Raw genomic sequence first — 25,696 nt, 5'->3', positions numbered from 1 at the left:
AAACTATACCAATGCAATCTGAATGCAAACACTTGGGAAAAAAACACTTTCTAAGGAATTAGTGTGTGTTGGATTTAAACACTGTGCAGAGCGCACTGCTTATTACAGGTAGCTGTCTTAATCAAACCTCCTGATTTAGATTGTCTTAATTCCCGGCTGTGGAACAGGAGAACAGGATGGGATTGTGTGTGTAATTGCATTGAAAGGAGAGGAGTGTATATCTGTCTGGTCCACAGAGGGCCATGTGGATGTGCTGCTACAGCTACATGATCCTTCCTCTAATCACAAATTGCCCTCAGAGTTTATTTCCTTCCACTGATATTCATCTCCTCCTCATTTGCTGGCTGAGGTATCCTTCAGGAATTAAAGAGCACTCACACACGTGTTCCAAAGAAATTGTCGGAGGAACCAAGATGGATTACTTGTGCTGTGCTGGCGGATTCTCTCTTTGAAAAATGATATCAGCAGCAGTCTCTCCCAGATAAAAAAAATAATCCCAGAGAGGAGAACATAGGACGTAGACAGGTAAAGAGGGTTTTGACCTAATCTCAGCAAACATCTTTAAATTCACTTTTGCTCCAGGTCGAGATTTATTTGGGTTAAGCCGATCAACTATTTTTGCTTGAGCTTGTTTTACAAGCCTTACAAGAAAGGGAACAAGAGTTCTGCTAACTAGACATGGTACAGTTGGTTGAACTAGTGCAAATGATCAGAAATAGCTTGATCATTAAGGGTCAAATCAAATAACTGAAGTATGCGAGTGCACCTCATGTTTATACATACACCTTTCACTGACATCAATGAACATGATAAGCTAATAAAAATAGTTAATCGATTTTTATACTCATTATAATAGTCTGTAAATATGAAATCATTCGTGATCAATTTGATGTGTGTCTTATTAATTGACTTTTTGGCAAATGAAATCATCAATACACATGAATCCTCTACACACTAGCACTGTACATCTTGATAGATCAAGCAAAGGTCAGCTGTTAAAATGATTTAAGACACATTTAAGCAGTGATAAAAGCCACAACATAATTTAGGGGAAATCAAGGCTGTACAGGGGACAGTATGTGTGTGTGTCTGTGTTTGCATGTGCTCCTGTCAGTGTGTCCATGCATGTGTGTGTGTGTGTGCAATTGAACATGTTTGTTTGTGCGCGTGTGTGTACTCCGGCAGAGCGGTAATCCTAGGCCTATTCTCGTCCTCAGGTGGGAGGGCCACTCCCCTTCATGTGACATTCCCAGCCCTGCCAACATCAGACTGACTCTGAAGAGGGAAGCTAACGCTAAATGAGCATGAGCACCATCAGCTGCCCACACAACCTATCAAGTGGTGTGTCTCCCTTCAAAGTGAGATACATTTCTTTGGCTGCAGAACCTCTCAAAATTTCGTTCGGAACATGGCGTGGTACAGACACCTCCACAGAGCTCCAGATCTCCACTTTATCCAAGCAGATGTTCAATTAGAATCAATCAAGGACACTTAATCATGTCTGAGAAATGACTGAGTGCAGAATCGTTGATACTAAGTCAATGTAAGTAAATGCATCACAAGCTTCCTCAGCGGATGCTAATAAAAATGTGCTGATACTTGTTCCACGTTTGGTTTCCTTCCTGACATTGATTCATTCTGGAGTGTGTCTGGCATAGCAGATGGGGTGTGTGAATTGGAGTTCACTCTGGCAGATATCATTTATGCGAGAGCCATCTCCATGTCCTCCTTCTTTGTAGGTAGAGATATTGATGGGTCATAAGCATGGCTACATCTGGGGCCATCTCACTCCCGTCCTTGTCTCCCTCAATACGACGGAGTCAACACCCTGATGCAGAAATTCCTGCTGTGCCTTACTTCCACCACTCAACCCATTATCCACTCTACAGGGATGTAGGGAGTATATTTGCAAGTAGAGCCCATTGTATGTTAAACACCCCCAGCCAGGCATCAAAGCCTGACAGCCATCAATTACGTGACAAAGAAAGAGTGGGAGGAAACAACTAACTCAGACCAAGTCCTAAGACAGACGAATCACAACGCACTTCTTTAAAGTGAACAGAGCATTCAATATGACCTTGTTCTATACCGTCGGAAGGTAGAATAATTACATCTGGCCTTTTATTTAAAAGCCCAAGGGCTATATACAGTATAATAAAGGTCAATGTTATAAGAATAGATTTAAAGTGAGGCTAATTTATAAAAGAAGATGTCATGCAGAGAAGACCTTGAAAGTTAACTTCATTTACTGTATCATTATTCCTTAATTTGATAAACCTGTCATGTGTTATTCTTAACTGGCACTAACCTCCTTCCGTACACAACATCAAAACTAATACAGAGCCACAGAACAGATCTCACCATGGCAATAAAACCCCTGTGGTTCAAAGCCAATGTGTTACAGCATCGGAGCACAACAAAGCACGCTGGTACAGTATATCTGTACCACCAAAACATCTGATGTGTCCACTCACATATCAGTCCACAAACTGTTGACACAAAGTTGGAATCATCTAGAATTTCATTGTATCCTGTAGCTTTAAGATTCCTCTCTACTGGAACTAAGGGGCCTAGCCTAAACCATGAAAAACATCCCCAGACCATTATTCCTCATTACAGTTGGCACTGTGCATTGGGGCAGGTAGCGTTCTCCTGGCCTACGCCAAACCCAGATTAGTCAGTTGGACTGCCAGATGCAGAAGCGTGATTCATCACTCCAGAGAACACATTTCCTTTGCTACAGAGTCCAATGGCGGCGAGCTTTACACCACTCCAGCCGACGCTTGGCATTGAGCATGGTGATCTTAGGCTTGTGTGCTGCTGCTCGGCCATGAAAACCCATTTCATGAAGCTTCCGATGAACAGTTATTGTGCTGACGTTGCTTCCAGAGGCAGTTTGGAACTTTGTAGTGGGTTGTAGTGAGCGAGCCTACAAGACAAGCTAAACGCCTCTTATGCTCGCTTCAAATCCAGCCCAGTCACAGACCAGGATGTCTTGCTCCCAGGCAGACTAAATAACTTTTTTGCCCGCTTTGAGGACAATACAGTGGCACTGACACGGCCTGCAACGGAAACATGCGGTCTCTCCTTCACTGCAGCCGAGGTGAGTAAGGCATTTAAACGTGTTAACCCTCGCAAGGCTGCAGGCCCAGACGGCATCCCCAGCTGCGCCCTCAGAGCATGCGCAGACCAGCTGGCCGGTGTGTTTACGGACATATTCAATCAATCCCTATACCAGTCTGCTGTTCCCACATGCTTCAAGAGGGCCACCATTGTTCCTGTTCCCAAGAAAGCTAAGGTAACTGAGCTAAACGACTACCGCCCCGTAGCACTCACTTCCGTCATCATGAAGTGCTTTGAGAGACTAGTCAAGGACCATATCACCTCCACCCTACCTGACACCCTAGACCCACTCCAATTTGCTTACCGCCCAAATAGGTCCACAGACGATGCAATCTCAACCACACTGCACACTGCCCTAACCCATCTGGACAAGAGGAATACCTATGTGAGAATGCTGTTCATCGACTACAGCTCGGCATTCAACACCATAGTACCCTCCAAGCTCGTCATCAAGCTCGAGACCCTGGGTCTCGACCCCGCCCTGTGCAACTGGGTACTGGACTTCCTGACGGGCCGCCCCCAGGTGGTGAGGGTAGGCAACAACATCTCCTCCCCGCTGATCCTCAACACTGGGGCCCCACAAGGGTGCGTTCTGAGCCCTCTCCTGTACTCCCTGTTCACCCACGACTGCGTGGCCACGCACGCCTCCAACTCAATCACCTCAGGAGGCTGAAGAAATTCGGCTTGTCACCAAAAGCACTCACAAACTTTTACAGATGCACAATCGAGAGCATCCTGGCGGGCTGTATCACCGCCTGGTACGGCAACTGCTCCGCCCTCAACCGTAAGGCTCTCCAGAGGGTAGTGAGGTCTGCACAACGCATCACCGGGGGCAAACTACCTGCCCTCCAGGACACCTACACCACCCGATGTTACAGGAAGGCCATAAAGATCATCAAGGACATCAACCACCCGAGCCACTGCCTGTTCACCCAGAAGGCGAGAAGGCGAGGTCAGAAGGCGAGGTCAGTACAGGTGCATCAAAGCTGGGACCGAGAGACTGAAAAACAGCTTCTATCTCAAGGCCATCAGACTGTTAAACAGCCACCACTAACATTGAGTGGCTGCTGCCAACACACTGACACTGACTCAACTCCAGCCACTTTAATAATGGGAATAGATGGGAAATGATGTAAATATATCACTAGCCACTTTAAACAATGCTACCTTATATAATGTTACTTACCCTACATTATTCATCTCATATGCATACGTATATACTGTACTCTATATCATCGACTGCATCCTTATGTAATACATGTATCACTAGCCACTTTAACTATGCCACTTTGTTTACATACTCATCTCATATGTATATACTGTACTCGATACCATCTACTGTATCTTGCCTATGCTGCTCTGTACCATCACTCATTCATATATCCTTATGTATATATTCTTTATCCCCTTACATTGTGTATAAGACAGTAGTTTTGGAATTGTTAGTTAGATTACTTGTTGGTTATTACTGCATTGTCGGAACTAGAAGCACAAGCATTTCGCTACACTCGCATTAACATCTGCTAACCATGTGTATGTGACAAATAAAATTGGATTTGATTTGATTTGAAATCAAGCAACACTGAAGCATGCAGGAGAGCACCAGCTGTTCCGAACGACTGTATGATAGTGCTCTCGGTAGAGGACCAACTGGCAAGTGTCTTCACTGACATTTTCAACCTCTCCCTGACCGAGTCTGCAATAACTACAATACCTCCCACCATAGTCCCTGTGCTCAAGGAAGCGAAGGTAACCTGCCTAAATGATTACCGGCCATAGCACTCACGTCGGTAGCCATGAAGTGCATTCAAAGAATGGTCATGGCTCACATTAGCAGCATCATACCAGATACCCACTCCAATTCTCATACCGCCCAAATAGATCCACAAGTAACACAATCTCAATCACACTGCTCTTTCCCACCTGGACAAAAATAACACCTATGTGAGAATGCTGTTCATTGACTACAGCTCAGCGTTCAACACCATAATGCCCACAAAGCTCATCACTAAGCTAAGGACCCTTTGGGACGGCAGCGTAGCCTAGTGGTTAGAGTGTTGGACTATCCCCGAGCTGACAAGGTACAAATCTGTCGTTCTGCCCCTGAACAATTCAGTCAACCCACTGTTCCTAGGCCATCATTGAAAATAAGAATTTGTTCTTAACTGACTTGTCTAGTTAAATAAAGGTAAAATATATATATGTATTTTTTAAATCATGGACTTCCTGACGGGCCGCCCCCACGTGGTAAGGGTAGGCAACAACATGTCTGCCACGCTGATCCTCAACACTGGGGCCCCTTAGGGGTGCGTGCTCAGTCCCCCCCTGTACTCCCTGTTCACCCACGACTGCGTGGCCAAACACGACTCCAACACCATCATTAAGTTTGCTGACGACACAACACTGGTTTTCAGTGTCAGAGGAATTGTCAAGACTCCAGTCACCCAAGTCACGGCAAGCGGTACCGAAGCGCCAAGTCTATGACAAAAAAAGGCTCCTTAAGTTAAAACTTGTTCGGGATAGGTGGCAGCATTTTCACTTTGGATGAATTGCGTGCCCATAGTGAACTGCCTCCTACTCTGTCCCATATGCTAATATATGCATATTATTATTACTATTGGATAGAAAACGCTCTGAAGTTTCTAAAACTGTTTGAATTATGTCTGTGAGTATAACAGAACTCATAGGGCAGGCAAACTTCCAAACAGGAAGTTGAAGTTGATTTTCAACTCATCGCCTATTCACATCCAAATAAGATATGGATCTGTTCACACTTTCTACGCCTTCCACTAGATGTCAACAGTCAGTAGAACGTGGAATGAAGCCTCCCGGATGGGAGGGGAATAAGTCACTGGTCTGGCAGAATGCCAGTTCCTGGTTATGTAGTCATTATATGCCTTGAGTTCCATTACTCTGGAGACAAAACGAATGCTCCGGTTGGAACGTTATTGAATATATATGATAATAACATCCTGAATCCTGAAGATTGATTCTCTACTTAGTTTGACCAGTTTATTCGACCTGGAAAATAACTTTTTGAAGTTTTCGTCCGAGTTCGCCTGGACTAGCGCCAGCTTTTGGACATGTGAACTAAACCTGCTAGCAAATGTAGCTAATTGGACACTAGTAATGGACATTATGGAACAAAACAACGATTTATTGCGATACTAGGATTCCTTGCACTGCATTCTGATGAAAGATCATCAAAGGTAAGGGAATATTTATGATGTAATTTTCATGTTTCTGTTGACTCCAACATGGCGGAGAAATATATTTACTTCTGAGCGCCGTCTCAGATTAGTGCATGTTATGCTTTTTTCGTAACGTTTAAAAAAAATATGACACAGCGGTTGCATTAAGAACCCATGTACCTTTAATTATATGTAAAACGTATCTTTCGTCAAAGTTATATTTCTGTTATCTGAAGCATTTCTGAACATGGCGCCAATGTAAACCGTGATTTGTGGATATAAATATGCATATTATCGAACAAAACATAAATGTATTGTGTAACATGATGTCATATAAGTGTCATCTGATGAAGATTATCAAAGGTTAGTGATGAATTTTATCTCTAATTCTGCATTTGTGACTATCTTAGGCTGGGAAAAATGGCTGTGTTTTTTTGGATTTGGTGGTGATCTAACATAAATATATGTTGTGTTTTCGCTGTAAAACATTTTAAAAATCGGACACGATGGGTAGATTAACAAGATGTTTATCTTTCATTTGCTGTATTGGACTTGATAATGTGTGAAAGTTAAATATTTCAACCCCAAAAAATTATGCCTTTTTTATGCCTTTTCAGTGAAATGTTGGGGGGGGTTCCGTTAGCGGAACCTGTGTCCTAGACAGGTTAACAGCTTCTACCCCTAAGCCATAAAACTGTTGAACAATTAATCAAATGGCCACCCAGACAATTTACGTTATCAACCCCCACCCCTCTTTGTTTTTACACTGCTGCTCCTCGCTGTTTATTATCTATGCATAGTCACTTTACCCCTACCTACATGAACAAATTACCTCGACTAACCTGTCGGTACTGGTACCCCCTGTATATAGCATCGTTATTGTTATTTTATTGTGTTACTTTTTATTATTTTCTACTCTAGTTAATTTGGTAAATATTTTCTTAACTCTTTCTTGAACTGCATTGGTGGTTAAAGGCTTGTAAGTACGTATTTCACGGTAAGGTCTACACCTGTTGTATTCTGCGCATGTGACAAATAAAGTTTGATTTGATTTACAGGACGCACTCCACGCTTCAGCACTCAGTGGCCCCATTCTGTGAGGTTTTGTGGCCTACCACTTTGCGGCTGAGCCGTTGTTGCTCCTAGATGTTTCCACTTCACGATAACAACAATTACAGTTGACTGGGGCAGCTCTAGCAGGGCAGAAATTTGACATACTGACATGTTGGGAAGGTTGGCCTCCAATGACAGCGCCATGTTGAAAGTTACTGAGCTGTACTGCCAATGTTTGTCTATGGAGATTGCATGGCGGTGCGCAAAATTTTATACACCTGTCAGCAACAGGTGTGGCTGAAATAGCCCGAATCCACTAATTTGAAGGGGTGTCCACATACTTTTGTATACAGTATATAGTGTATTTGTTCGAGTGCCCCTGTCGCATAAGATAACTCCAAACAGGCCTTTGAAAGACTGCCTTTAATTCAGAGAGAAGAGACAAGGGGAAAACAGAATGCCAGTACATCCAGCGGGCGGACAGGCAGACAGGCAGATGGTGGCCACTCATTCAGAGACAGTTGATTGTGTGGGTCTGGTGTGAGGGGCCAAAAATGTTTTTTTCTCTCTCTTCCAATCCAGTGGTGACATATTGAAATGGGATATTTTTATACAGCGGTCCATTGCCTGACACGGCCCACTTATACACTCATCGGCAAGACCCTTCTCTGCATTCTCAGCTGCTTTGTTCCAGCTGATGTCATCTAAACCGGGTCCCTGCAGGGTTGTCTGGGAGAGATAAGACCCCCCCCCCAACACCCACCTCTGCTGGTTTCCTGCAGAAAAAAGGGTTGCTGCTAAGAAGATGGATTACCCAGCTGGTGACACTGGCTCCCCTCCCTCTAAAGCCACAGTGGAGCACTAACACAATTAAGCCAATTAATTTTGAACAACAAGGGGTTTTCAACCCCCCCCTTGATTATGCATGCTCCTGAGCAAGTGTTCCACCACATTCTGCTCACACCTTATTTAGATAAAACAATGGGATTATTAATTATTCTCAAGTGCAGTAATTGTGCAAATGGTATAGTTGACCAGGGACAGACAAAAGCAAGGCAGTGGTGGTCCACTCGATTACATGGTGATATGTCGTGAATTTTTGAGAGAGAGAGATTTATATTGCTGTTCATTTTTCTATTGCTTATTTCACTTTTGTTAATTATCTATTTCAAACATATGTTTCCCATGCCAATAAAGCCCTTAAATCTTAAATTGAAATTGGAGAGAGAGAGTGTGTAATGTATAATGTTCTCATAACACAAAAACTGTGCAGTTGTGCTGATGAAAATACAATGTTTTATTGTATAAAATATTTGCCTGATGTTGCAATAGCGTTCCCAGAACATATGTCTGATCTTTAAAAGGTTCCCATAATGCTTTATTGGTTTTTAGGAACATTCTGATGATAACATTGTGGGGACATCACAAAATATAAACTGTCCAGTTGTGCAGATGATTAAACTATTTAATTTAGTGTACATTCACCTTCACTTACAAGACCGTTTTCAGAAAATGTTTTTTTTTATTATGTTCATAAAACATTTCTTTAACCTCTCTAGGGTAGGGGACAGCATTCTGAATTTTGGATGAAAAGCATGCCCAAATTAAACCGCCTGCTACTCGGGCCCAGAAGATATAATATGCATATAACTGGTAGATTTGGATAGAAATAAAGTTTCCAAAACTGTTAAAATCGTGTCTGTGAGTATAACAGAACTGATTTGGCAAGAGAAAACCTTAGAAAAATCCATTCAGGAAGTATTCTTGTGATATTCACATATTGTACTTAAGAGGTTGTGCATAACATTCCCACAATGTAGCACAATTTCCAAGTCAGTTTTCATAGCAGTTTAACATACTATTCCATTGAGGTTCACACAATATACATTTTACCTTGACTTGGGAGGTCCACAGAACATTTCAAGAACATTTAGAAAATTGTGTATTTAAGTTTACATAATAGTACCACAACATTTTCAGCATGCACATTTCCAGTTCCTTAAAGCATAATGCAGATTGGAATACACCCCCCACTATGTTTCTCTCCATATTTAATGGTCATTCACATTTGAGGATTGTATTGTAGGCCCACTAAAAAAGTGATATAGACAATCATTTCATTTAATTCATAGGACATTTTAACAAAAATGTAATCATACAAACACAACCATATAAAGATATATATTTTTGGGGGCAGACAAACAAGCTCCCTTTAAATGCCTTAGAGTAAAAAATAATCTCAGATCTTGTTATGATAAGAAATCAGGTCTGGGCCATGGCTAGAAAAACGGACTCTGTAGCCAATTATATACATTTAACTACGGAATGTAATTCTAAATGTACACCAGTCAAGTTTCAGAACAAGCCATAGCACCATCTCCACTACTTCTTTGGTTTTAAATGATGATCTAAATGATGACCCAAACACAGTGTGTATTTAAATTACTGATGATGTTAAATCAGGTTTTCTGGACATAACAAAGGGTGTCCCACAGGGATGGATTCTTGGTCTGGTTCATTTCACTATTTACATGAACAATATTGGTTTATCTGTAAAAAAAGAAAGATGCTATTTCCCCCACAGCTGACCAGGCTCTGTCAGTGCTCTGTCAGTGCTGCCAGGCTCTGTCAGTGCTCTGTCAGTGCTTCAGTCTGACAGTAATGCCCTGCAGAAAGCCTTTGTTGAACTGAAATTAGTACTTAATGCAGGTAAAAACGAAGTGTATGTTATTTTCCAAATCACTTAAAAATGTATCTGATGATTTATGCCTACGTACTTTGGATGGGGCCCTCATTGATTGGTGTCCCTGCCTATTACTATCTGGGCATCTGGATTGCTGAAAAAAACATATACTTTAAAAAGCATGTTGATGCGTTAGTTAAGAAATTAAGAATTAAAATAGTATTCTTCTATAGGAACAGATCCTGTCTTTCGTTAAATAGCAGAAATCAAATAATTCAGTCAACATTCATTCCGGTTATCGACTGCCACTGCATTGAAGCCATTGGACACAGTTTATCAAAACGCTTTGCACTTTATTACAGCCGATAGGTTCAGGACACACCATTGCACATTGTATCAGAATGTGGGCTGGCCCTCCTTGAAGTCTCGTAGATTGATGGATTGCTTTTCATGTATTATGTAATTGATGTGTATATAGATATGTATAGTGTAATTGATGTGTATATAGAAATGTATAGTGTAACTTATGTGTATATAGATATGTATTATGGAATTGTTGTTTATTGGTGTGTTCATGCAGGGCCTCTCTGCGAAAGAGACTGATCTCAGCATGACTTCATGCTTCAATAAAGGTAAAAAATTAATCAAAATAAATATTAACAATCTGCACGTGGGGTTGGAACATGCAATCTTCAGCCAGATCATTAACGCTCTGCACCACAAGGGGACAGCTGTGGTATTGCAGTTTTTCAGTCTATGTACATAGGGTAATATGGTCAATCAGGACACAGAACACAGTTTCTGAGTTATTAAAATGCTATGTATCTTCATTTTTCAGAATGTGTATTGCATGCATTTGTATCTGTGTTTCGATTGAAATTGAGAAAGGGTCAAATTGTTTCATATTTAGTTTGAAGGTTCTGAGTCTGAAGCATGCGATTACACAAAAATACAACTTATTTAAATTCAAATTTATAAATATCGACCCAACTTAAATAACATTTCATAAGTCTTTCAATATGTGATGAATTTTTTTTTTTTTTTTATCATAAAATGCAGTGTTACAAGTATAATCAAAATTTGGTGGTGGCTTATATTTGTCCTATTTCACACATGCACAAGTGTGTATTATACGCATGTGGACTCAAACTGGTGACATTTCGGTTACTGGCCCAATACTCTAAACACTAGTTTACCTACCAGAAATTCTGGTTGGAGGATTTCGCATTTCCTGCTTATTGCCTCCTGATTCTGGGAATCTTCCGAATTCTGCAACCCTAGTCCTAATTAACCATTTATTTCCCTATCTATATAGATTGGAAACAAATGCGTAACACCACAGCTGTCCCCTGGTGGCACAGAGGCTTACTGAGCTGGCTGAAGTTTGCAGATTGTCAACATATAAAGTGTGAAAAATATGGATGTTTGTATGATTAATTGCTACTCAAATGTCCTCTGAATGAAATTAAATGCAAGGTTTGTCTATATCATATTGTAGTGGGTTTACAATATAATCCTCAAATGAGAATTGTTAATAAATCTGGAGAAGAATACAATAGGCATATATTCCGATATGTTTTAAATAACTAGAAATGTGCATGCTGAGAGTATTGTAGTAACATTAGGTCAAACTTAAATATAAAGCATAAAACCCCCCCGAGAATCTGACTGCCGATAGGTACAGCACTTATCACAGAAGGAGGTCGTTCCTTCTCTTGCTAGAACAAAGTGTGTACGTACCTGTAGAACGCAATGCTCAGCAACTTGACTTTGAGTCAATCAGAGAGCATGAACCTCCAAGTGGGGGAGCCTACAGGAGTGACAAGAAAATGGAAGAAAGAGGGCACTTTTCCCAGTCTAATCCACCCTTTGCATCATAATTGTTCTAACTAAAACAATAAAGCTGCATAATAAATATTTTTTCTAGAGCAATTCTTTACATATTTTATATCTTTCTAATGAGTTGTGCTTGAAGGATGTTTTTGTTAGATTTGATAATGTGCACTAGCTTATTAGTAAGCTAGCTAGCTAACGTTAGCTTGCTAACTGAGCAAGGCAGTCACACACACCCTATTCGTTTGATATGAAATGAATAGGGTGGTAAGTGCAACACAATGCACACAACACACATGCTTTACCAAGCTAGCCATCTGGCCACTGTGGCTAGTAACATTATATTTCAATCACAATGGATTTGTTTCCATGAAACAGCTGCCTGTAGCTGGCTTCCGAGAGTCAATGCAATGTATTTACATTTACATTACCTAGCTAGTACAACAGCTAGCGAATGATGCTAACCATTTAGCTAATGTTAGCCAGCTTGCAAAAAAAGTATCTATGGGCTGTATGTGATTATGGAGAGTGAATTACATTTTTCCTTTTCATCTTGCTAGCTAGTTATCTAGTTGTGGTCATCTGGCTAGTAGTACCATTAGCGCAGCTAGTTAGCCAACATTGACTAGGCCATAAAGAAACACACACACATGCATTACCAAACAATGTTACTGCCACCTTCTTGTATTTTAACAAGGCTGAGTGGCTGATGACATCAAGGTCTTTGCTGTGGGATCACAAAAGAGATTGACTGGCGACACTCTGTTCAGAGGTGCTAAGTACTGTTGGCAGGCAAATGTTTGACAATCCTACTGGTGTGTCTGACCTTTAACATTTTCAAAATGTTCTTGAAATATTCTGAGGACCTCCAAGACACGGTATAATTTATATTGTGTGAACATCAATGGAATATGATGTTAAACTTAAAATAAATATGCTGTGAACGCAATAAAAACAAAATTTAGGGGAAATTGTGGAACATTATGCAAAATCGTGTGAATGTTCGGTGCAACCTCTTTAGTACAATATGTGAATATCACAAGAATATTCTTGCAACATTCCAGACAACTTTCATAACTTAATTAAATGTTCTGGGAACCTTTAAAGAACTTTGAATGTTGACAAAAACACCTAGTCTAAGGGAATGTCCTGTGCAACCAAACTTTATCATTGTATGAATGTCATCACAACTGAGCATATTTTGTGCTTGTAATCTCTTGTAATGTAACCGCACTGTTACCACAACCTAATTAAATGTTCTGGGAACCTTTAAAGAACTCGGAAAGGCTGTGCTGTCAACATTCTTGCAACATCAAAGGAACATTTTGTGCACCCTGATACAAACATTCTCTAAATGTCAACACAACTGGAACAATTTTGTGTTTTGGGAACCTTTCTCTCATATCTCTGTCATATCCCCACAATGTTCACACAACCTAAAGAAATGTTTTATGAATATTTAAAGAGCATAAATGTGTTCTGGGAACGTTCTTGTAACATCAGGTTAATGTTTTTTGCACCCCAAAATAATCCTTGTATAATCATCTGCACAACTGAACAGTTCATATTTTGTTCCCACCAGGCCTTTTGGGAACATTTAAAAATACTAAATGTGTTCTGAGAACATTCTTGCAACATAAGGTGAATGTTTTATAAAAACATTGTCTCTCTGTTCATACTGTAGGCGCCACTGGACATTTTTCTGTGTTATGAGAACATTTGCCACAACCGAACAAATGTTCTAAATCAAATTAAAATCAAATCAAATGTATTTGTCACATACACATGGTTAGCAGATGTTAATGCGAGTGTAGTGAAATGCTTGTGCTTCTAGTTCCGACAATGCAGTAATAACCTAATCTAACCTAACAATTCCAAAACTACCACCTTATACACACAAGTGTAAAGGGGTAAAGAATATGTACATAAAGATATATGACTGAGTGATGGTACAGAACAGCATAGGCAAGATGCAGTATATGGTATCGAGTACAGTATATACATATACATATGAGATGAGTAATGTAGGGTATGTAAACAAAAGTGGCATAGTTTAAAGTGGCTAGTGATACATGTATTACATAAAGATGCAGTAGATGATATAGAGTACAGTATATACATATACATATGAGATGAGTAATGTAGGGTATGTAAACATTATATTAAGTAGCATTGTTTAAAGTGGCTAGTGATATATTTTACATAAATGTCCATCAATTCCCATTATTAAAGTGGCTGGAGTTGAGTCAGTGTGTTGGCAGCAGCCACTCAATGTTAGTGGTGGCTGTTTAATAACAGTCTGATGGCCTTGAAATAGAAGCTGTTTTTCAGTCTCTCGGTCTCTGCTTTAATGCACCTGTACTGACCTCGCTTTCTGGATGATAGCGGGGTGAACAAGCAGTGGCTCGAGTGGTTGTTGTCCTTGATGATCTTTATGGCCTTCCTGTGACATCGGGTGGTGTAGGTGTCCTGGAGTGCAGGTAGTTTCCCCCCGGTGATGCGTTGTGCAGACCTCACTACCCTCTGGAGAGCCTTACGGTTGTGGGCGGAGCAGTTGCCGTACCAGGCGGTGATACAGCCCGACAAGATTCTCTCGATTGTGCATCTGTAGAAGTTTGTGAGTGCTTTTGGTGATAAGCCAAATTTCTTCAGCCTCCTGAGGTTGAAGAGGCGCTGCTGCGCCTTCTTCACGACGCTGTCTGTGTGGGTGGACCAATTCAGTTTGTCCGTGATATGTACGCCGAGGAACTTAAAACTTACTACCCTCTCCACTACTGTCCCATCGATGTGGGTAGGGGGGTGCTCCCTCTGCTGTTTCCTGAAGTCCACAATCATCTCCTTTGTTTTGTTGACGTTGAGTGTGAGGTTATTTTCCTGACACCACACTCCAAGGGCCCTCACCTCCTCCCTGTAGGCCATCTCGTCGTTGTTGGTAATCAAGCCTACCACTGTAGTGTCGTCCGCAAACTTGATGATTGAGTTGTAGGCGTGCATGGCCACGCAGTTGTGGGTGAACAGGGAGTACAGGAGAGGGCTCAGAACGCACCCTTGTGGGGCCCCAGTGTTGAGGATCAGCGGGGTGGAGATGTTGTTACCCACCCTCACCACCTGGGGGCGGCCCGTCAGGAAGTCCAGTACCCAGTTGCACAGGGCGGGGTCGAGACCCAGGGTCTCGAGCTTGATGACGAGTTTGGAGGGTAATATGGTGTTAAATGCCGAGTTGTAGTCGATGAACAGCATTCTCACATAGGTATTCCTCTTGTCCAGATGGGTTAGGGCAGTGTGCAGTGTGGTTGAGATTGCATCGTCTGTGGACCTGTTTTGGTTGCGGGCCGTGTCAGTGGCACTGTATTGTCCTCAAAGCGGGCAAAAAAGTTATTTAGTCTGCCTTGGAGCAAGACATCCTGGTCCGAGACGGGGCTGGTTTTCTTTTTGTAATCCGTGATTGACTGTAGACACTGCCACATACCTCTTGTCTCTGAGCACATTGAATTGTGACTCTACTTTGTCTCTATACTGACGCTTAGCTTGTTTGATTGCCTTGCGGAGGGAATAGCTACACTGTTTGTATTCGGTCATGTTTCCGGTCATCTTGTCCTGGTTAAAAGCAGTGGTTCGCGCTTTCAGTTTCACGTGAATGCTGCCATCAATCTGTCAGTTTCTGGTTTGGGAATGTTTTAATCGTTGCTATGGGAACGACATCATCTATGCACTTTTTAATGAACTCGCTCACCGAATCAGCATATTCGTCAACGGTGTTGTTTGACGCAATGCGGAACATATCCCAGTCCACGTGACCGAAGCAGTCTTGAAGCGTGGAATCAGATTGGTCGGACCAGCGTTGAACAGACCTGAGCGCGGGAGCTTCTTGTTTTAGTTTCTGTCTGTAGGCAGGGAGCAACAAAATGGAGTCGTGGTCAGCTTTTCCGAAAGGAGGGCGGGGGAGGGCCTTATATGCATCGCAGAAGTTAGAATAGCAATGATCCAAGGTTTTACCTGCCCTGGTTGCGCAATCAATATGCTGATACAATTTAGGGAGTCTTGTTTTCAGATTAGCCTTGTTAAAATCCCCAGCTACAATGAATGCAGACTCAGGATATGTGGTTTCCAGTTTGCAAAGAGTCAAATAAAGTTTGTTCAGGGCCATCGATGTGTCTGCTTGGGGGGGGGAATATATACGGCTGTGATTATAATCGAAGAGAATTCCCTTGGTAGATAATGCGGTCGACATTTGATTGTGAGGAATTCTAAATCAGGTGAACAGAAGGACTTGAGTTCATGTATGTTGTAGTGATCACACCACGTCTCGTTAACCATAAGGCATACGCCCCCGCCCCTCTTCTTACCAGAAAGATGTTTGTTTCTGTCGGCGCGAAGCGTGAAGAAACCAGCTGGCTGCACCAATTCCGTTGTCACGCCCTGACCGTAGATTGCTTTGTATGTTTCTATTTTTAGTTTGGTCAGGGTTTGATGTGGGTGGGTATTCTATGTTGTATGTCTAGGTGTTGTGTTTCTATGTTTAGGCCTGGTATGGTTCCCAATCAGAGGCAGCTGGTTATCGTTGTCTCTGATTGAGAACCATACTTAGGCAGCCTGTTTTCCCATATGGGTGTGGGTAGTTGTTTTCTGTCTTTGTGTGTCTGCACCAGACAGAACTGTTTTGTTTGTTCCGCTTTGTTGTTTTTTTGTTCTAGTGTTCAGTTTCTTTATTAAATTTACCATGAACATGTACCATGCTGCACCATGCTGGGAACATTTGAGTGAATGTGAAGAGAACATTCCAAAGATATTTTATTAGAAAAAAAATGTCAAACCCTAATTTCAATTTAATGGGAATCTTAGCTAATGTTCTGGGAATGTTCCCAGTTTGCTGGGTCAACATATTCTATGCCTCACACATACTGTATTTTCCGTACCGTGAAAAGTAACATGGGAGGGTTCCACCTATTGACAATGCATCCTGACAAGATTTTATCCTGCACAATACAACCTGGGACAGACACGAGCAGACTTGTGACCTGCACATTTTTCTTTTTAATTACCTCTGTGTCAAAAGCACACCAGGTGGTCTGCGCTGAATACCATTTACAAAGTAAAAGCATGACAATTTACTTTTCAAGTTCAAAAAGTCCCAGGACTCCACTAGAATACAGATCTAGAGATATTGTAATATCATTTCCTCTATGACTAGCACAATATTTTGATAGATTGTGTTTATGACATTAAGGGCACTGGTCCAGGTTTAATAATCCACATTTGCCTTTGTTTCCAGAAATTCCCTATCAGAACATTAAAATACCATACAGTATGTGAGTTCAGGTAGGCGTCAGCGCTACAGCAAACGAACAGTATATCTCAACTATCTATCTACTTGTAACAAGCTCATAGTTACACAAAGGGAAATTAACAAGGACCGACAAACCAGCAGGGAAGAACAGGGGAACATGGAAACATCCATCCATTCAAGCCTAATAGAGCCACTGCTATTGAATGAATCATCCCATGGAAACATATACTGTACCAGTGTCACAGTGGTGCAAAATACTAAATCAATCAACAACAAAACTCTCCGTTCCAAACATATCCATACACTACAAGCAGGACATTAAATCAAAATGATCAGTTACTGTAGCTCAGGGGATATCTGTGTTAGAAACCATGAAAAAGGAAAAGCATAGTCTATCGCTATCTCACAGTTCTACCAGGATTCAAACTGTCAGTTTAACAGGGGATGACAAAACAGTAGAATAGAAAAATACATATTTTATTAATAAAACTTGATGCGTTTCAGCATTTCAGCCTTGATCCGTCAGCTTGGGAGACAGCATCATGTATGTAGGTACACAGTGTAGCTGAAGGGCACCAGCAGAGTAACCACTATGCAAATGCAGGATACTTTGTTTGACAAGCAACAACACCTCTTTGTGTATATGTAAACCATGACGAGTCGTACCAGACACTGTGCACACAGTCCTGCTGCCAGAGTCGTGCCACCAAAGTGGTGTAGCAGCTGTGCCACCGAATGGGTGACCCCTGTCTGGATCAGCACTGTCTGACTGACCCCTGACGCCACCCAGCCACACCCCTCACCCACACACACACACAGCTCTCCTGTCACTGTTAACAGGAGGCTGGCTTAACACTTTTGCCCAGAAAAGCGTGGATATATGTCAGCAGACAGTGGCTGGTATGGTCGCCCACACCCTCCCACAGAGGGCGAAAAGTGCTTGATTAGCACCCAGACTCTGCACAGCGAGTGGCATGTCGGGTGACTCCAAGTACTGGCCAAACCAATTTTACTTTCAGTCCTCACATTGGTTTGTTTGTGCAGATGTCTAAAGTGTGATTAAACCAGGAGTTATGTGTCTGGGAGATGACTGGAATGAGTGGGAACCTTTACTGAATATAGGCCTACAGGAATCTACATCGGATGCAGGTACTGTAGGTAAACAGACAGATATGATACTTCATATATTTCTCCAGATGCACTTTCAACCCAAAGCTGGAGATAAATGTTAACAGTCAGAGAGATTCTGTAACAGTGAGGAATAGAATCAATATGACCAGAGAAATAATATCAAGTTACAAAGCCTGACCAGGTAAACATACAATAAGCATAGCCAGGGGTGTCTGGCATTAGCTCTTTATCAATACTACAACAACCGTTCCTCCAGGGTACCATACCTGAACAAATCCAACAACAACCGTTCCTCCCGGGTACCATACCTGAACAAATCCAACAACAACCGTTCCTCCCGGGTACCATACCTGAACAAATCCTACAACAACAGTTCCTCCAGGGTACCATACCTGAACAAATCCTACAACAACCGTTCCTCCCGGGTACCATACCTGAACAAATCCTACAACAACCGTTCCTCCCGGGTACCATACCTGAACAAATCCTACAACAACCGTTCCTCCCGGGTACCATACCTGAACAAATCCTACAACAACCGTTCCTCCCGGGTACCATACCTGAACAAATCCTACAACAACCCCAGTGCTTAGGAAAATCAACCCCTTCACAGAGAGAGCGATCAGACAATAAAGAGAGAGATTGTTACATTACCTGTGGCTCTCTCGAAGAGCCTCGCTGCCCTTCCTCCAGGAGATCACGCCCCAGGGGGACATCTTGGGCCGGCACTCGATCAGCACGTCTCCTCCCTCCTTCACCATGGTGGGGCTCCTCAGCTGGTTCTGGGAGAAATCTGGGGCAACAGCTGAAACAAGACATGCATGTTAAAAACCCTTCACTGCCCTTTTACTTTCCTATATCTAACTTTCAACATGCATTACATGAGCGTAAAGCCATGATTTTATCACATGAACTGAACTAGGAAAACCTCAGGGCCTTAGTATAGTGGGCCCAGAGTCGTTCCTGGTGATGTCGCGTTGTCCCCCAAAAATATATATATACAGCAAGGGAAAATGACACTCCCGATTGGCAAGGCCTAGAGATAGTCATTGGGAGTATTTCAATTGCATTTCCTTGACTCCTCATGTCCTCTCTCCTTGCCAACTTCTTAAAACCAATTGGAGGAGAAGGTCAGAAGGGAGGGACCTCTGTCTTTATCAGCCAACAGGTTTCAACCATGTACACCTCAACATTCCTGTACTTCATATACAGTATAACCACGTACAGGTGAGGTGAGGAGAGAGGACATGAGGAGCCAAGCAAATGCAAGTGAGATTCTCCCATTGCCATTGGCCATAGCTAGAGGAGGTCTCAGCCAGGGTAGAAAAGGATAAAAGAGATAAATAACCTCTCCACTCCAGCATGTAAGGAATAGACTGAGAGTCAAAGGCAGATACTGAAAAGGCACAAAACTAAAATAATAATGAAATGGAATGTTATCTGTATAACCCCTAAATGGTTTAATAACAGTAGCTAAGCATGGATAAATCATGGATATTTTAAACACATCCTCACATGACTGCTGTGTACTTTAAAGTGAGGCATGTACTGTGTGTGTGATGTTGAGCAGAAATGTCAGGGAAGGTAGGAGAGTGCTACACTGCACTGATTAATTAACGGAATCATTTTCTCTGCAAAGAAAAACAAAGAAGAAATGTCATGTCCTTCAGTTTTTCAGCTCGATTTAGTTCTATCATGATCATTTCCTTTTCACTCCTGGATCATCCCTCCCTGTGCTTTTATAAAGCACTTCAATTAGTGCATTTCTGCCAGGGTCTGTCAATTATATTTTTTACCTCCTCCAAGTTCAATTTAACCTGGGCTCATTGGCTGTGTTGGATCTAATTCCAATCAATGACAAAACAATGTTCAAGCGTGATGGGAGATGGGTTGGGGAGTGAGAGCTGGAGGCCAGCCCTGACAGGACTCACAGGGCAGATGGGTGGGACTGGGGAGCACAGTGGCATGGTCATACATCAATAGCACTCCAGTGCATTCATCCTGTAATTTATGGTTTTTAATTAGGGGGAAATCACAGAGATGCTGGAGGTCACACTACAGTGGTAGGGAATGGAAAACAAATGTCGCAAATAACACTAAAACATGCACACGACAAACAAACGTGCATACTGTACTACACTCTTAGGAAAAAAGGTGCTACCTTCATATGTCCCCACAGGAGAACCCTTTGAAGAACCCTTTTTGGTTGCCAGGTAGAACCCTTTCTTGAACCCTTGGAACCAAAAAGGGTTCGACCTGGAACCAAAAAGGGTTCTCCTATGGAGACAGCCGAAGAACCCCTTTGGATTACTTTTTTCTAAGAGTGTACATAAAATATATTTAGTCAGGCAGGCAGGCACACCAACACACATCCAGCCTTGTATTGCCTTACCAATGACTCTGAGCTCTGCATTGGAGTATACCTCCCCATATTTGTTTCCAGCCACACATTGATACATTCCAATGTCGGACAGCGTCAGCCGGCTGATTGACAACGCTCCATTGGCAACTTGTATGCGCTCCTATGAACAGAGAGACAGAGACATGCCCTTTGATATACCTTATTCTGATTGCTAATTTGCATAAAAGCATGCAGCCAATGTGCCAGTGAATTATAGTGTGGCAGTGACGGACGTGGCAATGAATCTAGGTTTTCATCACTAATGGAGGGAAAGGGCAGGGTGGAAGGAGGCAGGCTACCAGAAAATGACCCTAATCAATCTGCATGTTTATGAGAGTGATATAAAACCATTCCCAATGTATATCACTGGCTTCACCACAGGGCCAGTTTCCCCTTCAGCACAAGGACTGGATATGAGGAATAGGAATATCTTAACATCAGAGCTATACAGTATTGTGAAAATTGGTTTCCTGATAGGTATTCCCTATACATACTAAGTACTGTATGCTGTTATGTACACTTCAGATCACACACTGTACTGGGCCACCGTTGCCCCCATGGTGAAGATATACTTCTGTTGTGACTAGCCCATCAAAATAGACAGGCTTATTAGCCCAGATGGGCTTAATGCACTCAAACCCAGACACTTAGCTACTTTATCTTCAAGGTAGGTTTACATTCATGAACTTAAGTACAAATATATATCTTTATTACCAGAACGGCATTAAACCGACAACAGTTTTTAGGGAAGGAATTTTGGCAGAGCACTTTGTAAAATTTCTACAGAGTTCTGCCTTCTGCCCTTCATCTCCCCTGTTTTCCAGAGGCTCACCCTTAATGTCATTAGAGCACATTTCCATAGGGGTGTCGACTCGGCTCAGCTTAGGTTTGGCACAGCCGTGACTCCAGGCAGTCTGACGGGATTAAGGTACTGTCATATGAAAAGAGGAGCTGTCCTCATTGAAACATCAGTAGCTAAGCCCGTGTTTGAGCAGGTTGCGTTCTGAATTTCCATAATGCTCAGTGGCTCATAGCTAGTCGGATGCACCATGGTAAATGTGCCTGCTGGCAAGAGCGGCAGAATGGAGGTGGCGTAAATCAGTCAGTGCGTAGAAATCACTCTGTTTACGGGCTGCTATTAATTAAGCATGACGTTCCTCTTACATCAGCAGTTTTCCATGCCGGGACCTTGGGGGACCATCTGCATGCCTTATGCTGAATGGAAGTGATTGGCAATGTTATTGCCAACGCAACCAGGTTTCTTCATTTTATATAGGACAGTATAAACAACAAGCCACTTGTTTCGATTAATGTCACAAACAAATTAATGTAATGGTTGTTTTTGAGATACCTTGATTTTCTTGTTTTTGATTATCGTCCCTCTCGGGAGGTATGAGAAATGCATTAACATTATTGACAGTATCTATCATAACTATTCATAGTCTACTGTGTACCCATTATTTGCAAAAATGAAGGTAATATCATAAGCCATTGCAGTCAGCTCCTATGTCCAAATGAGCAGAACAAGCAGAAAAGGTCCATATTGATTTACTGTAATGAATCACACCAAATGGTATATCTTCCCCTTTCCTGCCCTCCCTCCATGAATGACCTTTAGTTATCAGATTGATGAAGCTGCACTGGTTGCTGGTGACATTTAAAACAATGTAACACTTCTGCTTGATTAATCTAATTATCCAAGTGCATTACTAATCCTCCCATTTATGTCCATATTAAGGAAACCCTAGTCCATGAGAATGAACACATCGATGTGTCTCACCTTTTATAACAGATACACTCAGAGGCTTCAGATAAACTCAGAGGCATCAGATACAGATGGTCCCCAAATCTGTCCAGTTGAACTAGAAGTGTTGGAATTATATGTTACACTCTTTGGAAAAAAAGGTGCTATCTAGAACCTTAAAGTGTTCTTCGGCCGTCCCCATAGGAGAACCCTTTGAAGAACCCTTTTTAGTTCATATCAAATCAAATCAAATTTTATTTGTCACATACACATGGTTAGCAGATGTTAATGCGAGTGTAGCGAAATGCTTGTGCTTCTAGTTCCGACAATGCAGTAATAACCAACGAGTAATCTAGCTAACAATTCCAAAACTACTACCTTATACACACAAGTGTAAAGGGATAAAGAATATGTACATAAAGATATATGAATGAGTGATGGTACAGAGCGGCATAGGCAAGATGCAGTAGATGGTATCGAATACAGTATATACATATGAGATGAGTATGTAAACAAAGTGGCATAGTTTAAAGTGGCTAGTGATACATGTATTACATAAAGATGCAGTAGATGATATGTAAACATTATATTAAGTAGCATTGTTTAAAGTGGCTAGTGATATATTTTACATGAATTCCCATCAATACCCATTATTAAAGTGGCTGGAGTTGAGTCAGTGTGTTGGCAGCAACCACTCAATGTTAGTGGTGGCTGTTTAACAGTCTGATGGCCTTGAGATAGAAGCTGTTTTTCAGTCTCTCGGTCCCAGCTTTGATGCACCTGTACTGACCTCGCCTTCTGGATGATAGCGGGGTGAACAGGCAGTGGCTTGGGTGGTTGTTGTCCTTGATGATCTTTATGGCCTTCCTGTGACATCGGGTGGTGTAGGTGTCCTGGAGGGCAGGTAGTTTGCCCCCCGTGATGCGTTGTGCAGACCTCACTACCCTCTGGAGAGCCTTACGGTTGTGGGCGGAGCAGTTGCCGTACCAGGCGGTGATACAGCCCGACAGGATGCTCTCGATTGTGCATCTGTAGAAGTTTGTGAGTGCTTTTGGTGACAAGCCGAATTTCTTCAGCCTCCTGAAGTTGAAGAGGCACTGCTGCGCCTTCTTCACGATGCTGTCTGTGTGGTTGGACCAATTCAGTTTGTCTGTGATGTGTACGCCGTGGCACTTACTACCTTCTCCACTACTCCACAACTGTTCCATCGATGTGGATAGGGGGGTGTTCCCTCTGCTGTTTCCTGAAGTCCACAATCATCTCCTTAGTTTTGTTGACGTTGAGTGTGAGGTTATTTTCCTGACACCACACTCTGAGGGCCCTCACCTCCTCCCTGTAGGCCGTCTCATCGTTGTTGGTAATCAAGCCTACCACTGTTGTGTCGTCCGCAAACTTGATGATTGAGTTGGAGGCGTGCGTGGCCACGCAGTCGTGGGTGAACAGGGAGTACAGGAGAGGGCTCAGAACGCACCCTTGTGGGGCCCCAGTGTTGAGGATCAGCGGGGTGGAGATGTTGTTACCTACCCTCACCACCTGGGGGCGGCCCGTCAGGAAGTCCAGTGCCCAGTTGCACAGGGCGGGGTCGAGACCCAGGGTCACGAGCTTGATGACGAGTTTGGAGGGTACTATGGTGTTAAATGCTGAGCTGTAGTCGATGAACAGCATTCTCGCATAGGTATTCCTCTTGTCCAGATGGGTTAGGGCAGTGTGCAGTGTGGTTGAGATTGCATCGTCTGTGGACCTATTTGGGCGGTAAGCAAATTGGAGTGGGTCTAGGGTGTCAGGTAGGGTGGAGGTGATATGGTCCTTGACTAGTCTCTCAAAGCACTTCATGATGACGGAAGTGAGTGCTACGGGGCGGTAGTCGTTTAGCTCAGTTACCTTAGCTTTCTTGGGAACAGGAACAATGGTGGCCCTCTTGAAGCATGTGGGAACAGCAGACTGGGATAGGGATTGATTGAATATGTCCGTAAACACACCAGCCAGCTGTTCTACGCATGCTCTGAGGGCGCGGCTGGGGATGCCGTCTGGGCCTGCAGTCTTGCGAGGGTTAACACATTTAAATGTTTTACTCACCTCGGCTGCAGTGAAGGAGAGTCCGCATGTTTTGGTTGCGGGCCGTGTCAGTGGCACTGTATTGTCCTCAAAGCGGGCAAAAAAGTTATTTAGTCTGCCTGGGAGCAAGACATCCTTGTCCGTGACTGGGCTGGTTTTATTTTTGTAATCCGTGATTGACTGTAGACCCTGCCACATACCTCTTGTGTCTGAGCCGTTGAATTGCGATTCTACTTTGTCTCTATACTGACGCTTAGCTTGTTTGATTGCCTTGCGGAGGGAATAGCTACACTGTTTGTATTCGGTCATGTTTCCGGTCACCTTGCCCTGATTAAAAGCAGTGGTTCACACTTTCAGTTTCACGCGAATGCTGCCATCAATCCACGGTTTCTGGTTTGGGAATGTTTTAATCGTTGCTATGGGAACGACATCTTCCACGCACGTTCTAATGAACTCGCTCACCGAATCAGCGTATTCGTCAATGTTGTTGTTTGACGCAATACGAAACATATCCTAGTCCACGTGATGGAAGCAGTCTTGGAGCGTGGAATCAGATTGGTCGGACCAGCGTTGAACAGACCTCAGCGTGGGAGCTTCTTGTTTTAGCTTCTGTCTGTAGGCAGGGAGCAACAAAATTGAGTCGTGGTCAGCTTTTCCGAAAGGAGGGCGGGGGAGGGCCTTATATGCATCGCAGAAGTTAGAATAGCAATGATCCAAGGTTTTACCAGCCCTGGTTGCGCAATCGATATGCTGATACAATTTAGGGAGTCTTGTTTTCAGATTAGCCTTGTTAAAATCCCCAGCTACAATGAATGCAGCCTCAGGATATGTGGATTCCAGTTTGCAAAGAGTCAAATAAAGTTTGTTCAGAGCCATCGATGTGTCTGCTTGGGGGGGAATATATACGGCTGTGATTATAATCGAAGAGAATTCCCTTGGTAGATAATGCGGTCGACATTTGATGGTGAGGAATTCTAAATCAGGTGAACAGAAGGACTTGAGTTCCTGTATGTTGTTGTGACCACACCACGTCTCGTTAACCATAAAGCATACGCAGGTTGAACCCCTTTGGTTCAAGGTAGAATCCTTTAGGGTTCCATGTCGAACCCTTTCTACAGAGGGTTGAACATTGTACACAAAAGGGTTCTCCTATGGGGACAGCCGAAGAACCCTATTGTAACCCTTTTTTCTAAAA

At 42.7% G+C, this 25,696-nt stretch overlaps 1 protein-coding gene across 3 annotated transcripts in view; it reads right to left on the bottom strand.

The window, feature by feature from the left end:
• The window catches only part of LOC115143414 (contactin-4-like), a 232,890-nt gene that overhangs the window by 48,278 nt on the left and 158,916 nt on the right, over window positions 1–25,696 (bottom strand). For all 3 annotated transcript variants that reach the window (XM_029683822.2, XM_029683823.2, XM_065001948.1), the window contains exons 10-11: window positions 20,694–20,823; window positions 18,956–19,106 (exon numbers count right to left, since the gene is read on the bottom strand). In XM_029683822.2, coding sequence (XP_029539682.1) covers window positions 18,956–19,106; window positions 20,694–20,823 — 281 coding nt within the window. The remainder of the gene's footprint in view (window positions 1–18,955; window positions 19,107–20,693; window positions 20,824–25,696) is intronic.

The sequence above is a fragment of the Oncorhynchus nerka genome, linkage group LG15 (genome assembly GCF_034236695.1).
Source record: "Oncorhynchus nerka isolate Pitt River linkage group LG15, Oner_Uvic_2.0, whole genome shotgun sequence".
Lineage (NCBI taxonomy): Eukaryota > Metazoa > Chordata > Actinopteri > Salmoniformes > Salmonidae > Oncorhynchus > Oncorhynchus nerka.
Note: the sequence above shows the minus strand (reverse complement) of the source record. Positions and strands in the feature narration are given on the sequence as shown.